Raw genomic sequence first — 16,059 nt, forward strand, 5'->3', positions numbered from 1 at the left:
AAATGCTCTCCCACTGACAGACCTGACACCTGACCAGGTTCATTTCCCAATACCAGATCAAGTACAGCCTTTCTTCTTGTCAGCTTATCTACATATTAAGTCAGGAAACCTTCCTGAACACACCTAACAAACTCCACCCCATCCCTTGCTCTAGGGAGATGCCAATCAATATTTGGGAAATTAAAATCTCCCATCACAACAACCCTATTATTACACTTCCAGAATCTGTCTCCCTATCTGCTCTTCGATGTCCCTGTTTCTATTGGGTGGTCTATAAAAAACACCCAGTAGAGTTATTGACCCATTCTTGTTTCTAACTTCATCCCACAGAGACTCAGTAGACAATCCCTCCATGACTTCCTGCTTTTCTGCAGCCATGACACAATCTCTGATCAACAGTGTCACACCCCCACCTCTTTTGCCTCCCTCCCTGTCCTTTCTGAAACATCTAAAGCCTGGCACTCTAAGTAACCATTCCTTCCCCTGAGCCATCCAAATCTCTGTAATGGCCACAACATCATAGCTCCAAGTACTGATCCACGCTCTAAGCTCATCCGCTTTGTTCATGATACTCCTTGCATTAAAATACACAAGCCTATCCTCCCTCTCGCACTGTCTACAAGCTTTCTCTATCTGTGAGCCAACCACCTCTTTCTCTGTCTCTTCAGTTCGCTTCCCAACCCCAACAAATTCTAGTTTAAACTCTCTCCAATAGCCTTATCAAACATCCTTGCCAGGATATTGGTCCCCTTCGGATTCAAGTGCAATCCGTCCTTTTTGTACGGGTCATGCCTGCCCCAAAAGAGGTCCCAATGATCCAGAAATCTGAATCCCTGCCCCCTGCTCCAATCCCTCAGCCACGCATTTATCCCCCACCTCACTCTACTCCTATACTCACTGTCGCATGGCACAGGCAGTAATCCCAAGATTACTACCTTTGAGGTCCTGCTTCTCAACTTCCTTCCTAACTCCCCGTAGTCTGTTTTCAGGACCTCCTCCCCTTTCCTACCTACATCGTTGGTACCGATATGTACCACGACCTCTACCTGTTCACCTTCCCACTTCAGGATAACATGGACGCGATCAGAAACATCCTGGACCCTGGCACCTGGGAGGCAAACTGTCATCCGCATTTTTTTCTTGCGTCCACAGAATTGCCTGTCTGACCCCCAACTATAGAGTCCCCCATTACTGCTGCCTTTTTCCCTTCCCTACCCATCTGAGCCACAGGCGCAGCCAATGTTGCTTCCCTCAGGTAGGTCGTTCCCCCCAATAGTACTCAAATAGGAGTACTTATTGTTAAGGGGGTCAGTCACAGGGGTACTCTCTAGTATCTGACTCTTGCCCTTCCCTCTCCTGACAGTTCCCCACTTACCTGTCTCCTAAGACCCCCATGTGACTACTTGCCTATAGCTCCTCTCTATCACCTCCTCACTTTCCCTGACCAGATGAAGGTCATCGAGCTGCACCTCCAATTCCCTAACCCGGTCCCTCAGGAGCTGCAGCTTGACACACCTGGTGCAGATGTGGCTGTCTGGGAGGCTGGGACATCCCAGACATCCCACATCTGACACCCAGAACAGAACACCAGCCTCACAGACTTACCTCCTGTTTCACTTCTTCACAAGTAACTTACCCGTTATTGCTGACATCCTGTTAAGCCAAAGCCCTCCCACTCCAACTCCCTCTACTTCGACGCCCACTCTTCCGCTCTATAAAGCTGTCTTCTTTTTAAACTTTTCATGCTGGTCTAATTCGCTGACATCCACGCACTTGAGCAGTCATGCCTCAATCAAACCGCTGAAGAAAAAACTGTGTCCTTTTAAATCCTTCCGACTGGTCTAACTTAGGGACTCCATGCGTTCGTGCAGACGTCCCTTGATTTCTACATCTCTACACCTCAAGGGATTCATTTCACCCTAGCTGGCAATCATTGGCTCTCTCTCGCTCTAACCTCCCCCCTTCCCAATCCAGGACATATGCCAGAAGCAGTACATTTACAGAGCACTCAGCATTGACCAGGACTCCTTCCATCCATCCCACAATATTTTTGACCTCCTACCCTCAGGCAGAAGCTAATGCAAAATAAGAACAAGGACTGTTGGGCTGGATAGTAGCTTCTTCCCCCAGGCTGTGAGACTTCTGAACACCCTGCTACCACCCAAAAAACATTCGAGTGACAGTAACATTATACTGTGGTAAACTTAATTATATATTGTACATGCATTTTATCTCAACTAGTACATCTACAAAATTTATTATCTGTTAATATCATTGTTATGATTATTTATGTGCTGTATATGGCATATGTATTGTGGTTTTACACCTTGGTCCCAGAGGAACATTGTTTTATTTAGTTGTATGCATGTGTGTGGTTGAATGCATATAAACTTGAACTTTACTTGATGTATGTCTTGTTTTCTGGGATCAAAAGCCTCAACATCTCTTATGAACCAGAGTTCTTTAATCCTCCCAGCCATGCTAACATAAATTTCCCTTGGTCAATTTAGGAATTTAAATTCTGCACCAGTCCCATCTTTTTCCATAACAATTTTAAAACTAATTGAATTATGGAGGATGGTGGGTATATGGAATGGGCTGCCGGGGAAGCTGTAGAGAAGGGTACAATTATAACATTTAAAAGACATAAAGGTAGATACATGGATTTTAAAAGTTTAAAGGGAGATGGTTAGCTTGAACAGACACCTTGTTCAGTATGAACAAGTTGGGCCATAGGCTGTAGAACAGTTATTCTTACAACTCCATGATCTCCTGACACATTGGTTTCTCTAATTCCTGCTGACTTTTGGGAACCTGTTGTACAATCCCATCAAAGTGATCCCTCTTTTATTTCTGAGTTACTCCAATATAGCTTCACGTGATGATTTACTAGGAATACCTTCTCTAAGAATGGCCATATTTTCCCCAATCAGAAATGCAACTCCTCCTTCTCTCTAATCTTCACCTCTACTAGGCCTGTAACATCTGTACTGAAGAACAGAGCTGCCAGCCCTATCCATCCCTGAATTATATTTCTGTTCTGGCAATAATACGATAGTCCTACATAGCTATTCATGCTTTGAGTTCATCCACCATAACTGTCAGGCTTCTTGCATTAAATAAATACAGTTTTGTCTATCAGAACTTCTTTGATCCCTGTCCTGCCTACTGAATTTGCTCGCTTTAGCTTCTACACTTACCTCAGCTTTTCCATTCTGCCCCACTTTGGGACCCACCCCCCTTGCCAGAATAGTAACCCTCTTGAGTAACACTGCAAATCACCCTGCCACAATATTAGTCCTCCTCCAGCTGAAATCCAACTCATTCCTCCAAATAGGCTACCCCCTACCCCAGAAGAGATCTCAGTGGTCCAAGAACCTGAATTTCTCCCTCCTGCTCCAGTTCTTCAGCCACACATTCATTTGCCCCATCCTCTTCTCTCATCACATTTTCTATCAATATGTACAATTACTTCTGGCTGTTGTTCTCCCTGGAGAATGTTCTACAACCACTGGACATCCTTGACCCTAACACCTGGGAGGAAACTTATCATTCAGAAGTTTCATTTGCAGCTACAGAATCACCTGACCATCGAATCTCCTATTTCCACAGCTCTCAACTCCACCCTCACTCTTATGTTCAAAGTAAATCGTGGAAATCAGACAGAAGTAGTGCACAGTCAAACGGGCCTACAAAGGTGGTCGTTTCCAATCTACTTCAGTAAAATTACTAGGTTACTGAAGCTCCTATATAGAATTCCACTTTTCACAATTGAACTAGTTCTGATATCTTGGACAGGTTCTTTTCAAAGGAGTGAGACAACTGCTGGGCCACAATGAAACAAGCATACAATTAATTCTGATTGTCATTCTGTCCATCTTCATATATAAAATACGGGGATTTCAAGGCCTTCTATTGTACTTCCTTGCTTGGACCAATAATAATGAACGTAAAATGAACTAATAGTCGGAACAATTTTCATTTATAACATTTTGCTATTCGCCCTTATGCTCATTAGACATGAGCAAAAACGGCATATCACTCACCGTGACTCCTGTAGGCAACCAAAAGTGGGGATATGTACGTAAGCGCCAAAACTATTAATAAAAACAACGTTGCTTTAGTGAAAATGCTTGTCCTGTACCGGATTAGCGAGGGGTGCGAAAAGACTTCATAAATGGCCATCTTTTACGAGGGTTTTCGATAAAGGTTTTTTTTTAAGATTGGTGTGTGCGGGTTACCATAGCTTCCCTGGGCAACCGATGCCGGCGGGAGCGGGAGGTGGGATTATTATGATTGACAACAATAATGACCAACAACAGGGCGTAAATCCTCCGTCATCACGACCATCCAATCAGGTCATGGGAAAGGCGGGTAAAGTTGTTTAGCGCTCTGTACCATTTGTGTGCTTTTGATGTTACTGGGTATCATTAAAGTTCGTTAATGTCATATTTATTTGAGGGAAGAAATTTTGTTTATAAATTTTAGATTAATTTGTATTAGTTAATCCGGTGGCAATAAGGAAACGTTTCACGAGCCATATACAATGTAGGGTACTAGTTGAGCATTGTTAATTAGGTTAAAATAATTTGTCCTTATAGTGCTCTCGTACAATTTTGGAAGTTCAGCAAGAGTCAACTAGACTCTCTGATGGCCAAAGAGTGGACAGAATCAATGAACAAAATACTGGTCCTGAAACAGCGACAGTGCTTCTCCCTATAGATGCAGCCTGGCCTGCTGTGTTCCACCAGCATTTTGTGTGTGTTGTTTGAATTTCCAGCATCTGCAGATTTCCTCGTGTTTGAACAAAATAAATAGTATCAATGGAGAGGGTTAGCAACTTTAAATTCATGGGTGTTCTTGTTTCAAATGGCCTATCCTGGACAGCGTGTTGTTACGTACCCTGTAACTGGGTGTCTTACCAGCAAAGATAGAAGTGTCCATCGGAGTCTGGTGGTACTATTTTCAACAGTGTTTATTAGTAAAATATACAAAACAATATCAATGCAAATATACAGATAATACACGTTAGCAATACTAAACCTAAAAATGTGGGTATAATAATAATCAATAATAAATAAGCTCTATCGTTGTCTAGGGGATAATGAATTATCATATGTGAATATAAAGTTCAGTTCAGTTCATGCAGGCTGAGGTAGTTGTTGGTCGATGTGTTGCAATTGTTGGAGAGAGAGAGAGAGAGAGGGAGAGCGATCAAACAGTAACAGCTATTGTTAGAGAAGCTAGACTGGACTGCCAACACAGATGCCTTGTGCAGGAAGGCACAGAGTCGACTGTACTTCCTTAGAAGGTTGGCGTCATTCAATGTTTGTAGTGAGATGCTGAAGATGTTCTATAGGTCAGTTGTGGAGAGCGCCCTCTTCTTTGTGGTGGCGTGTTGGGGAGGAAGCATTAAGAAGAGGGACGCCTCACGTCTTAATAAGCTGGTAAGGAAGGCGGGCTCTGTCGTGGGCAAAGTACTGGAGAGTATAACATCGGTAGCAGAGCGAAGGGCGCTGAGTAGCTACGGTCAATTATGGAAAACCCTGAACATCCTCTACATAGCACCATCCAGAGACAGAGAAGCAGTTTCAGCGACAGGTTGCTATCGATGCAATGCTCCTCAGACAGGATGAAGAGATCAATACTCCCCAATGCCATTCGGCTTTACAATTCAACCACCAGGAGTAAGATATGTTAAAGTGCCGGGGTTAGGACTCAATGTATTTAAGTAAACTACTTAAGAACTTTTTAAAAGCTATTATTAATGCTTTTTGAGAGGATGATTTTAGATGCATATCATATTTTTACTGAGTTAAGTATTGTATGTAATTAGTTTTGCTACAATAAGTGTATGGGACATTGGAAAAAATGTTGAATTTCCCCATGGGGATGAATAAAGTATCTATCTATCTATCTATCTATCTATCTATCTATTGTCTTGCAAACCTTCCTTTACGATCTTGATCCGTCGATGTGTTGTTGTGGCCATTCAAGCATGACCCCTCTGTCCTTTAGCTAGACCGTTCTTCCGTGGTGGACTCATCACCCAGGCAAGGGTGGACACACACACAAGCCCCCACCGGCCTCGCTATAAACACTGTGAGTTAAAATTGACGGATCCTTCGTTCGGCCTCTGATGCCCCACACTTTCTCGTGGGTTTCTGATGCTCACTGGTGTGTCTCCTGGTGCGTCTGAGGGGTGTCACCCCAGACCTCACTTTTATCCCCACTCATGGGGTCTCAGGTATCAATTAGGTTTGAATGACTTAACCCATCAAACCAGCCCACTCTGGCTGTCCACTGAGGAATTTTAATGAGCAGGATGGTACCACGTAAACAACCCTCTCCGCAGCCATAAGTCTTTCGGGAGTCATAACATGGTGGATAAACATAACTCTCTCTCAAGCTGTTATCAGTAACAGATGTCCTGGCATGTTTTCTTTTGTCTCTCTTACTCTCTTGTTAGCAGCATCGAAATAGTACCGGTTTGCGATTCTCCAAAAAGGGGGGGGGGCATGGGCAACTCTGCACCCTTCTGCCCATCAGAGTTGTTCATCCTTTGTAACAGTGTAAATGCATTTGCAAAGAAAGCACAGCGGCTCCTCTACTTCCTTAGGAGTCTGCGGAAATTTTATTTCTTTCATCACATTCCCAGTGGGTCAGAAGTTTACATACACTTTGTTAGTATTTGGTAGCATTGCCTTTAAATTGTTTTTCTTTTAACCAGGGCCTCAATATCTCTTGAAAGCCAAGGCTCTACACTTGTTATCTTCACCTTTTATTCTGACAAGCACATACAAGTTTTGTACTCTCAAAATTTCGCTTTTGAAGGCTTCCCACTTACCAAGCACACCTTTGCCAGAAAACCGCCTGTCCAAATCCACACTTCATCCTGATACCATCAAAATTGGCCTTTCTCTAATTCAGAATGTCAACCCACAATCCAGACCTGTCTTTTTGCAACTTCACTCACCTTCACTCAACTCACCTCAGCTTCCACGACCCATGAACTCACTTTCAAGGACCCTAGAACTCATATTCTCAGTAATATTTATTTAGTAATTTTTATTATTTTATAGTTGCATCGATTTGCACATTGGTTGTTTGATCTTTCTTTGTAGGTAGTTCTTTTTCATTGATTCTATCATATGTCTTTGTTCTACTGTGAATACCTGCAAGAAAATTAGTGTCAGGGAAACATAAACACAAGAAATTCTGCAGATGCTGGAAATCCAAAGCAAACCACACAAAGTGCCAGAGGAATTCAGCAGATCAAGCAGCGACAATGGAAATGAATAAACAGTTGACATTTCAGATCAAAACTTTTCTTCAGGAGTAAAAAGGAAGGGGGAAAGATGACAGAATAAAGAGGTAGGGGAGAGGAAGGAGGTGACAGATGAAGCCTGTTGGGTAGGAACGGTAAAGGGCTGGAGAAAGATAAAGATAGGAGAGGAGAGTGGACCATAGGAGAAAGGGAAGGGTGAGGGGACCCAGGGGGAGGTGATAGGCAGTTGAGAGGAGGTAAAGGGTCAGAGTGGGAATAGAAAAAGAGGGGAGAAAGAGGGAAGTTTTTTTTTTAAACCAGAAGGAGAAATCGATATTCATGCCATCAGGTAGGAGAGTACCCAGGTGTAATATAAGGAGTTGCTCCTCCACCCTGAGGATGGTCTCATCATGGCACAAGAGAAGGCCACAACCGACATGTCAGAACAGGAATGGGAATCGGAATTAAAATGTTTGGCCACCAGAAAGTTCCACTTTTGGTGGATGGAGCGAAGCTGTTCGATGAAGCGGTCCTCCAATTTATGACGGTTCTCCCCAAAGTAGAGGCGGCCACATTGAGAGCATCAGAACAATAGATTCATGGGTGAAGTGCTTCCTCACCAGGAAGGACTGTTTGGAACCCTGAATGGAGATGAGGGAGGAAGTGAATCGGCAGGTAGGTGTAGCACTTTTCCCACTTGCTCGCTTTGACCGAGAGAACAAGGAGGTCACCCTCAAAGCGGATCTCCCACCTGGTGAACTGCCTCTCTCACTTTCTACCTCCGATGTTTGCGCCACCCTGAGCAGGGTGAATGTACGGAAGGCGGCTGGTCCGGATGGAATACCTGGCTGTGTGCTCAGAGTCTGTGCAGGGCAGCTGGCTGGAGTCTTCACGGACATTTTCAATCTGTCCCTGGTCCAGGCAGTTGTCCCCACAAGCTTCAAGATTGCCACCATCGTGCCAGTGCCAAAGCATTCCACTGCAAAGTGCTTTGAGAGACTGGTTCTATCACATCTGAAATCCTGTTGTGCCAACCCTCAAACCCTGCCTCCCATATAACCCCACACCTTAAATTCCTCCATATACCTGTCTAGTAGTCTCTTAAATTTCACTAGTGTATCTGCCTCCACCACTGAATCAGGCAGTGCATTCCACACACCAACAACTCACTGAGTAAAAAACCTTCCTGTAATATCCCCCTTGAACTTTCCATCCTTTACCTTAAAGCCATGTCCTCTTGTATTGAGCAGTGGTGCCCTGGGGAAGAGGCACTGGCTGTCCACTCTATCTATTCCTCTTAATATCTTGTATACCTCTATCATGTCTCCTCTCATCATCCTTCGCTCCAAAGAGTAAAGCCCTAGCTCCCTTAATCTCTGATCATAATCCATACTCTCTAAACCAGGTAGCATCTTGGTAAATCTCCTCTGTATCCTTTCCAATGATTCCACATCCTTCCTATAGTGAGGCGACCAGAATTGGGCACAGTACTCTAAGTGTGGCCTAACCAGAATTTTATAGAGCTGCATCATTACCCTGCGACTCTTAAACTCTATCCCTCGTCTTATGAAAGCTAACATTCCATAAGCTTTCTTAACTACCCTATCTACCTGTGAGGCAACTTTCAGGGATCTGTGGACATATACCCCCAGATCCCTCTGCTCCTCCACACTTCCAAGTATCCTGCCATTTACTTTGTACTCTGCCTTGGAGTTCGTCCTTCCAAAGTGTACCACCTCACACTTCTCTGGGTTGAACTCCATCTGCCTCTTCTCAGCCCATTTCTGCATCCTATCAATGTGTCTCTCAGCAATCTTCGACAATCCTCTACACTATCCACAACACCACCAACCTTTGTGTCGTCTGCAAACTTGCCAACCCACCCTTCTACCCCCCACATCCAGGTCGTTAATAAAAATCACAAAAAGTAGAGGTCCCAGAACAGATCCTTATGGGACACCACTAGTCACAACCCTCCAATCCGAATGTACTCCCTTCACCACGACCCTCTACTTTCTGCATACAAGCCAATTCTGAATCCACCTGGCCAAACTTCCCTGGATCCCATGCCTTCTGACTTTCTGAATAAGCCTACCATGTGGTACCTTGTCAAATGCCTTACTAAATTCCATGTAGATCACATCCACTGAACTACCCTCATCTATATGCCTAGTCACTTCCTCAAAGAACTCTATCAGGCTTGTTAGACACGATCTGCCCTTCACAAAACCATGTTGACTGTCACTGATCAGACCATGATTCTCTAAATGCCCATAGATTCTATCTCTAAGAATCTTTTCCAACAGCTTTCCCAACACAGACGTAAGGCTCACTGGTCTATAATTACCTGGGCTATCCCTACTACCTTTTTTGAACAAGGGGACAACATTCGCCTTCCTCCAATCCTCCGGTACCATTCCCGTGGACAACAAGGACATAAAGATCCTAGCCAGAGGTTCAGCAATCTCTTCCCTTGCCTCATGGAGCAGCCTGGGGAATATTCCATCAGGCCCCGGGGACTTATCTGTCCTAATGTATTTTAACAACTCCAACACCTCTTTTCCCTTAATATCAACATGCTCCAGAACATCAACCTCACTCATATTGTCCTCACCGTCATCAAGTTCCCTCTCATTGGTGAATACCGAAGAGAAGTTTTCATTGAGGACCTCGCTCTCTTCCATAGCCTCCAGGCACATCTTCCCACCTTTATCTCTAATCGGTCCTATCTTCAATCCTGTCAACCTTTTGTTCTTCACATAATTGAAGAATGCCTTGGGGTTTTCCTTTACCCTACTCGCCAAGGCCTTCTCATGCCCCCTTCTTGCTCTCCTCAGCCTCTCCTTAATTTCCTTTCTTACTACCCTATATTCCTCAATAGACTCATCTGATCCTTGCTTCCTAAACCTCACGTATGCTGCCTTCTTCCATCTGACTAGATTCTCCACCTGACTTGTCACCCATGGTTCCTTCACCCTACCATTCTTTATCTTCCTCACTGGGACAAATTTATCCCTAACATCCTGCAAGAGATCCCTAAACATCAACCACACGTCCATAGTACACATCCCTGCAAAAAAAATCATCCCAATTCACACCCGCAAGTTTTAGCCTTAACTGTGAATAAAAAGTAAGTGCTACAGCACACAAATATAAAAGTACTGAGACAGTACAATATTGGTGCAATACTGCTTAGCGCTGTGATGTGAGGTTCAGCAGGGTCACAGCCTCAGGGAAGAAACTCTTCCTGTGCCCGCTGGTGCAGGAGCGGAGGCTCCTGTAGCACCTACTGGATGGGAAGAGAGTATAAAGTCCATGGTTAGGGTCAGATGCATTCTTGATAATGCTTTTCGCCCTGTCCAGGCAGCATTTATGGTAGATGTTCTCAATGATGGGCAATTGGGTGCCGATAATCCGCTGGGCAGTTTTCACTACACACTGCAGTGCTTTGCGGTCCGATATGGGACAATTGCCATACCACACTGAGATGTAGTTGGCGAGTATGCTTTCAGTGGTATAGAGGTAAAAGTCCGTCAGTATCCTGGGACAGAGGTGAGCTTTCTTAATGTTCTGCAGGAAATAAAGGAGGTATTGTGCCTTTTTGATCAGGATGGAGGAGTTCAGGGCCCTGGTTAAGAGAAAAAAGGTGGTGTGTATTAGGTGTAGATGTGTAGGAACAAATGAGTGCTTATGGAGTATAAGAAATGCAAGAGAACACTTAAGAAAGAAATAAGGTGAGCTAAAAGAAGGCATGAGGTTGCTCCAGCAGACAAGGTGTAGGAGAGTCCTAAGAGATTCTACAAGGGACAGAATTGGTCCGCTGGAAGACCAGAATGATAATCCATGTGTGGAGCCAAAACAAATGAGGGAGATCTTAAATTTTTTGTTGCATCTGCATTTACTCAGGAGACAGAGTCTATAGAAGTGAGGCAAATTAGTTTTGCCTTAGTTCAGGGACCACGTGAGATCCTCAGAAGTGTGGACACCAAGGAATTTGAAGCTTGATACACACTCCACTACAGCTCCGTTGATGTAGATGGGGACGTGAGTGTGGAGCCTAGCATGCCTGAAGTCCACAATGATCTCATTGGTCTTCTGAGTGTTAAGGGCCAGGTTGTTGTCGGCACACCACGTGGCCAGGTGCTAGTCCTCATCCCTGTAGGCCATCTCGTCATCCCCTCTGACCAGGCCAACCACCATGGTGTCGTATGTGAACTTGATTATGGAGCTAGAACCATGTACAGGAACTCAGTCATAGGTGAAAAGGGAGTACAGGAGAGGGCTCAGCACACAGTTTTGAGGCACGCCAGTGTTCAGGGTGAGAGTGGAGGAGGAAAGGTTGCCTAGCTTAACAGATTGAGGTCTGTTAGTCAGAAAGTCCAAGGTCCAATTGCAGAGGGATGAGCTGATACCAAACTAGCGAAGTTTGGCGATCAGATTGGAGGGGATCACAGTATTGAATGCTGAACTAAAGTCAATGAACTGCATTCTGACGTAAGAGTTGGGGCTGTCCAGGTGGGTCAAGGCAGAGTGAAGTGCTGTGGAGATGGCGTCCTCTGTTGACCTGTTGGTGCGATAGGCAAATTGATGGGGGTCCAGGGTAGTGGGCAGACAGGATTTCAGATGTGATAGAACCAGTCTCTCAAAGCACTTTGCAATGATGGGGATGAGTGCAACTGGGCGGAAGTCATTCAGGCCCATGAGTTTGATGCCCTGAGGCAAATTAGGGTGGATAAATCCCCAAGGCCTGACAACATGTTCCTTTGGACCCTACGGGAGGCAAATGCAGAAATTGCCAGGCCCTAATAGTGATACTTATATTGTCCTGAGTGACAGGAAAAGTACCAGAGGATTGGAGGATAGCCAATGTTGTTCCGCTGTTTAAAAAAGGCTGTAAACGTAAACCAGGAAACTATAGGCCAGTGAGCCTTACATCAGTTATGGGGAAGTTATTTGGATAGATGTGGACAGATTAAGGATAGTCAGCATGGCTTTGTGTGTAATATGTCATGGCTAACCAATCTTATAGTGTTTTTTGAGGAAGTTAAGTTACCTGGAAAGCGGATGAAGGTAAGGTAGTGGATGTTGTCAACATGGACCATAGCAAGGCATTTGACAAGGCCCTGCACAGAAGGTTGGACAAGGAGGTTCAGTCACTTGGCATTCAAGATGTATAGTAAATTGGATTGCACATCGGCTTTGTAGAAGAAGCCAGAGGGTTGCCTCTCTGGAGGCCGATGAGTAGTGGTGTGTCACAGGATCAGTGGGTCTTTTGGTGATTGTCATCTATACCAGTGATCTGGATGATAATGTGGTTAACTGGATAAGCAAATTTGCAGTTGACTCCAAGATTGGGGGTGTAGTGGACAGCGAGGAAGGCTGTCATGGATTGCAGAGGATTCTGTATCAGCTGGAAAAATGGGCTGTAAAATGGCAGATGGAACTTAACACAGACAACTGCCAGGTATTGCACTTCGGTAGGACCAATGAGGGTAGTGCACTGAGGGGTGTGGCAGAAGAAAGGAATCTGGAAATACAGGTCCATAATTTGTTGTAAGTGGTGTCACGGGTAGATAGGCCCAGATATAAAGCTTTTGGCACATTGGTCTTCATAAATGGATATATTGAGTGCTGGAGATGGGATGTTATGTTGAAATTCTATAAGACACTGATGAGGCCTAATTTGGAGTATCGTGTGCAGTTTTGGTCATCTACCTACAGAAAAGTTATAAATAAGGTTGAAGAGTACAGACAAAGTTTACAAGGACATTGCTGGGCCTGGAGGACCTGAGTTATAAGGAAAGATTGAATAGGTGAGGACATAGAAGATCGAGAGGAGATTTGATAGATGTATATAAAATTATGAGGGGTATAGATACAGTAAATATAAGCAGGCTGTTTTCATTGAGGTTCAGTGGGGCCACAACCAAAGGTCATGGATTAAGGGTGAACGGTGAAAAATTTAAAGGGAACATGAGGGGAAATCTCTTCACTCAGAGGGGGGTTGTGAGAGTGTGGAATGAGCTGCCAGCTCAAGTAGTGCACGTGAGCTCAATTTCAATGCTTAAGAGAAGTCAGGATAAGTACATGGATAGTAGAGGTATGGAGGGCTTTGGTCCAGGTGCAGGTCGAAGTAGGCAGTTTCAATGGTTTTGGCATGGACTAGATGGGCCAAAGGGCCTGTTTCTGTGCTGCACTTCTCATCGACTTTATGACTCTTAAGGTATCCACACGGGTTCAGGAAAGTGAGGGTTGAAGAGTAATAAGTGTACCTGAACTTGCGGTGTGGTACCTAAGGCTCTTGTACTACCTTGCCGATGGCAACAGTGAGAAGAGAGCATGACCTGGATGATAGATGCTGCTTATGGCAATGCCACTTGTAATGTACTCAGTTGGGGGGTGGAATACAAATAAACTAATTTACCACTATGCTCCTAATCCATTGCAGTGTATGCATTGATCTCAATCCTGTCCTGCCAGTGTTATTGAGATAGATAGACATAAGACCATAAGATACAGTACCTATGAAAAGTATTCACCCCCTCCCTTGGAAGTTTTCATGTTTTATTGTTTTACAACATTGAATCACAATGATTTAATTTGGCTTTTTTCACACTGACCAACAGAAAAAGACTCTTTCGTGTCAAAGTGAAAACAGATCTCTACTAAGTGATCAAAACTAATTGCAAATATAAAACACAAAATAATCACGTAAGTATTCACCCCCTTTAAAATGACACACCAAATCATCACTGGTTCAGCCAATTGGTTTGGGAAGTGACATAATTAGTTGAATGCAGATCTGTTTTTGGAGACCTGTGAGCAGTCAAAAGGTGTTTCAATTGACTGCGGTGAAAATATCCCTGGATCATCTGGAAGGTCCAGCTGCTGGTGAGTCAGTGACCTGGCAAAAACTACACCATGAAGACAAAAGAACGCTCCAAGCAACTTGGTGAAAAGGTTATTGTAAAGCACAAGTCAGGAGATGGATAAAGAACATTTCCAAGTCACTTAATATCCCACGGGAGTACAGTTAAGTCAATCATCAAGAAATGGAAAGAATATGGCACAGCTGTAAATCTGCCTAGATAGACCGCTTACCAAAGAGTACGTTTGTATAAACATTGAGATTTCGTGTCTCCTGTGTCTTGGTAGCATGTAGTTGTAATTATTATAGTATTATAATTAGGAGGCTGGAATGTAGGAGCCATGTAACTGTTCTCTATCTGCATTGTATTCTGTGTTGTGTGTTTCTTATGTTTATTATGGTAACTGGTCAAATCAGTGAACGTGGTAAAAGCAAAGGAGATAAGTTGCTTATTTCATGACAGTTTGTAGCTTGGTGCTATGGACATAATGCTCAAAGGTGCTTAATTGTATGTTTGCTAATTGCTAATAAAGGATTGGAATAGGGAATTTGACTCTCTGGAGCAATCAATGGAGCTGCAGGTGCATCACACCAGTATAACAACCCCGTGGAGTCAGAGGCCAGTGGCAATTGTTTTGTTTTGATTTTGGACAAACTTTTGCCACTATGGTGATATTGAATCTATTATATGTTATTGAATCTTCTATTCCACACTTTGCTTATCTCTTCTCCTCACCTGGTTTCACCTGTCACCTTCTAGCTTGTACTCCTTTCCCTCCCCCCACCTTATTGTAGCAGCTTCTCCCTGCCTTTCCAGTCCTGATGAAGGCTCTCGGCCTGAAACATTGACTGTTTATCCTCCTCCATAGATGCTGCCTGACCTGCTGGGTTTCCCCAGCATTTTGTGTGTGTTGCCCTGGATTTCCAGCATCTGCAGAATCTCTTGTGAAAGTGACACTGAAGGTAGGACTGGTCAACCATGACCTTGTTGAATGATGGGGCAGACTTGAGGAGCCAAGTCGATGACATGTATACTTGCTTCTTATTTTCTTATGTCACTGCATGCTTCTGAGACTGACGCTGCCAACAGGCACATTGATGGAGAAAAAAAACTCTATCTGCTGTAAAGCGATTAACGTCTGCAACCTCTCACAGGGCAACATTCCTAACATCAAGAAAACTTGGAAAATTGCAAATGTTGAAATAAAAATCAGAAGAAATGAGTTGGAAACACCGAATGCTCAATGTTTCCATTATTTTTCCTGTCCCTCTACCTCCTCTATTTCAAGGCTGTATCTGTTGACTCCAAAGGGGCCACATGCCAAATCCAGACTCCTGAAATCTGCCTTCCAAGCTCCATCCGTGCACATGGAGTGGCATAGAAAAGGAAAAAAAGAAAAATCGAACAATGAGACAGTTGCACCCTGGATTCTTACAATAGCATTAGTGTTTGTTCCTCTGATTGCTAATTACATGGGTTGGTTGGTTACCTGCATTCAATTTTCTAATTTATATTCAGTATTGCTAAGCCGCTCCCTCTCATAACAAACTGGAAAGCCAGTTGCATACCTTGGGAAATCAAGCATCTGAAGGCAGGGAAACGGCCATGCCCTTCAAAGCAGCATAAAAGTACAATAAAAATTACTGTTGGCATGGACTGAAATCTCATTTTGTTTCACTGTTTGGGACTAAGTACAAGCCAGCTCTAAGAATTACTTGTCTAAGGATCTTTGTGAATAAGCCTACAATCTTTTGACTATAGGTAGCTTTTCTGTTTTATTTCATATGATCGGTAGTATATAGTTTGTTCAATGGGTTTCATTGGTTTAGCTTAAGCCCATCTAATGAATATTTATAAAATACTGCTTCAGCCACAAGGCTTCTGTTAATGTTGATTGTGTCTGGTAAATTCTCTAGTGGAACT

The 16,059-nt window shown here is 43.8% G+C and overlaps 1 protein-coding gene across 1 annotated transcript in view; it reads right to left on the reverse strand.

Annotated features, from left to right (window-relative positions):
• Positions 1-4,267, reverse strand: part of tmem231 (transmembrane protein 231) — a 43,715-nt gene extending 39,448 nt beyond the window's left edge. Inside the window, exon 1 of the mRNA XM_073070264.1 lies at positions 4,047-4,267. Within this exon, the coding sequence (XP_072926365.1) occupies positions 4,047-4,185 (139 nt within the window). The 5' untranslated portion in view covers positions 4,186-4,267. The remainder of the gene's footprint in view (positions 1-4,046) is intronic.
• Between the last annotated feature and the right edge of the window lie 11,792 nt (positions 4,268-16,059).

This window comes from Hemitrygon akajei, chromosome 17 (genome assembly GCF_048418815.1).
Source record: "Hemitrygon akajei chromosome 17, sHemAka1.3, whole genome shotgun sequence".
In the NCBI taxonomy this organism is placed as follows: domain Eukaryota; kingdom Metazoa; phylum Chordata; class Chondrichthyes; order Myliobatiformes; family Dasyatidae; genus Hemitrygon; species Hemitrygon akajei.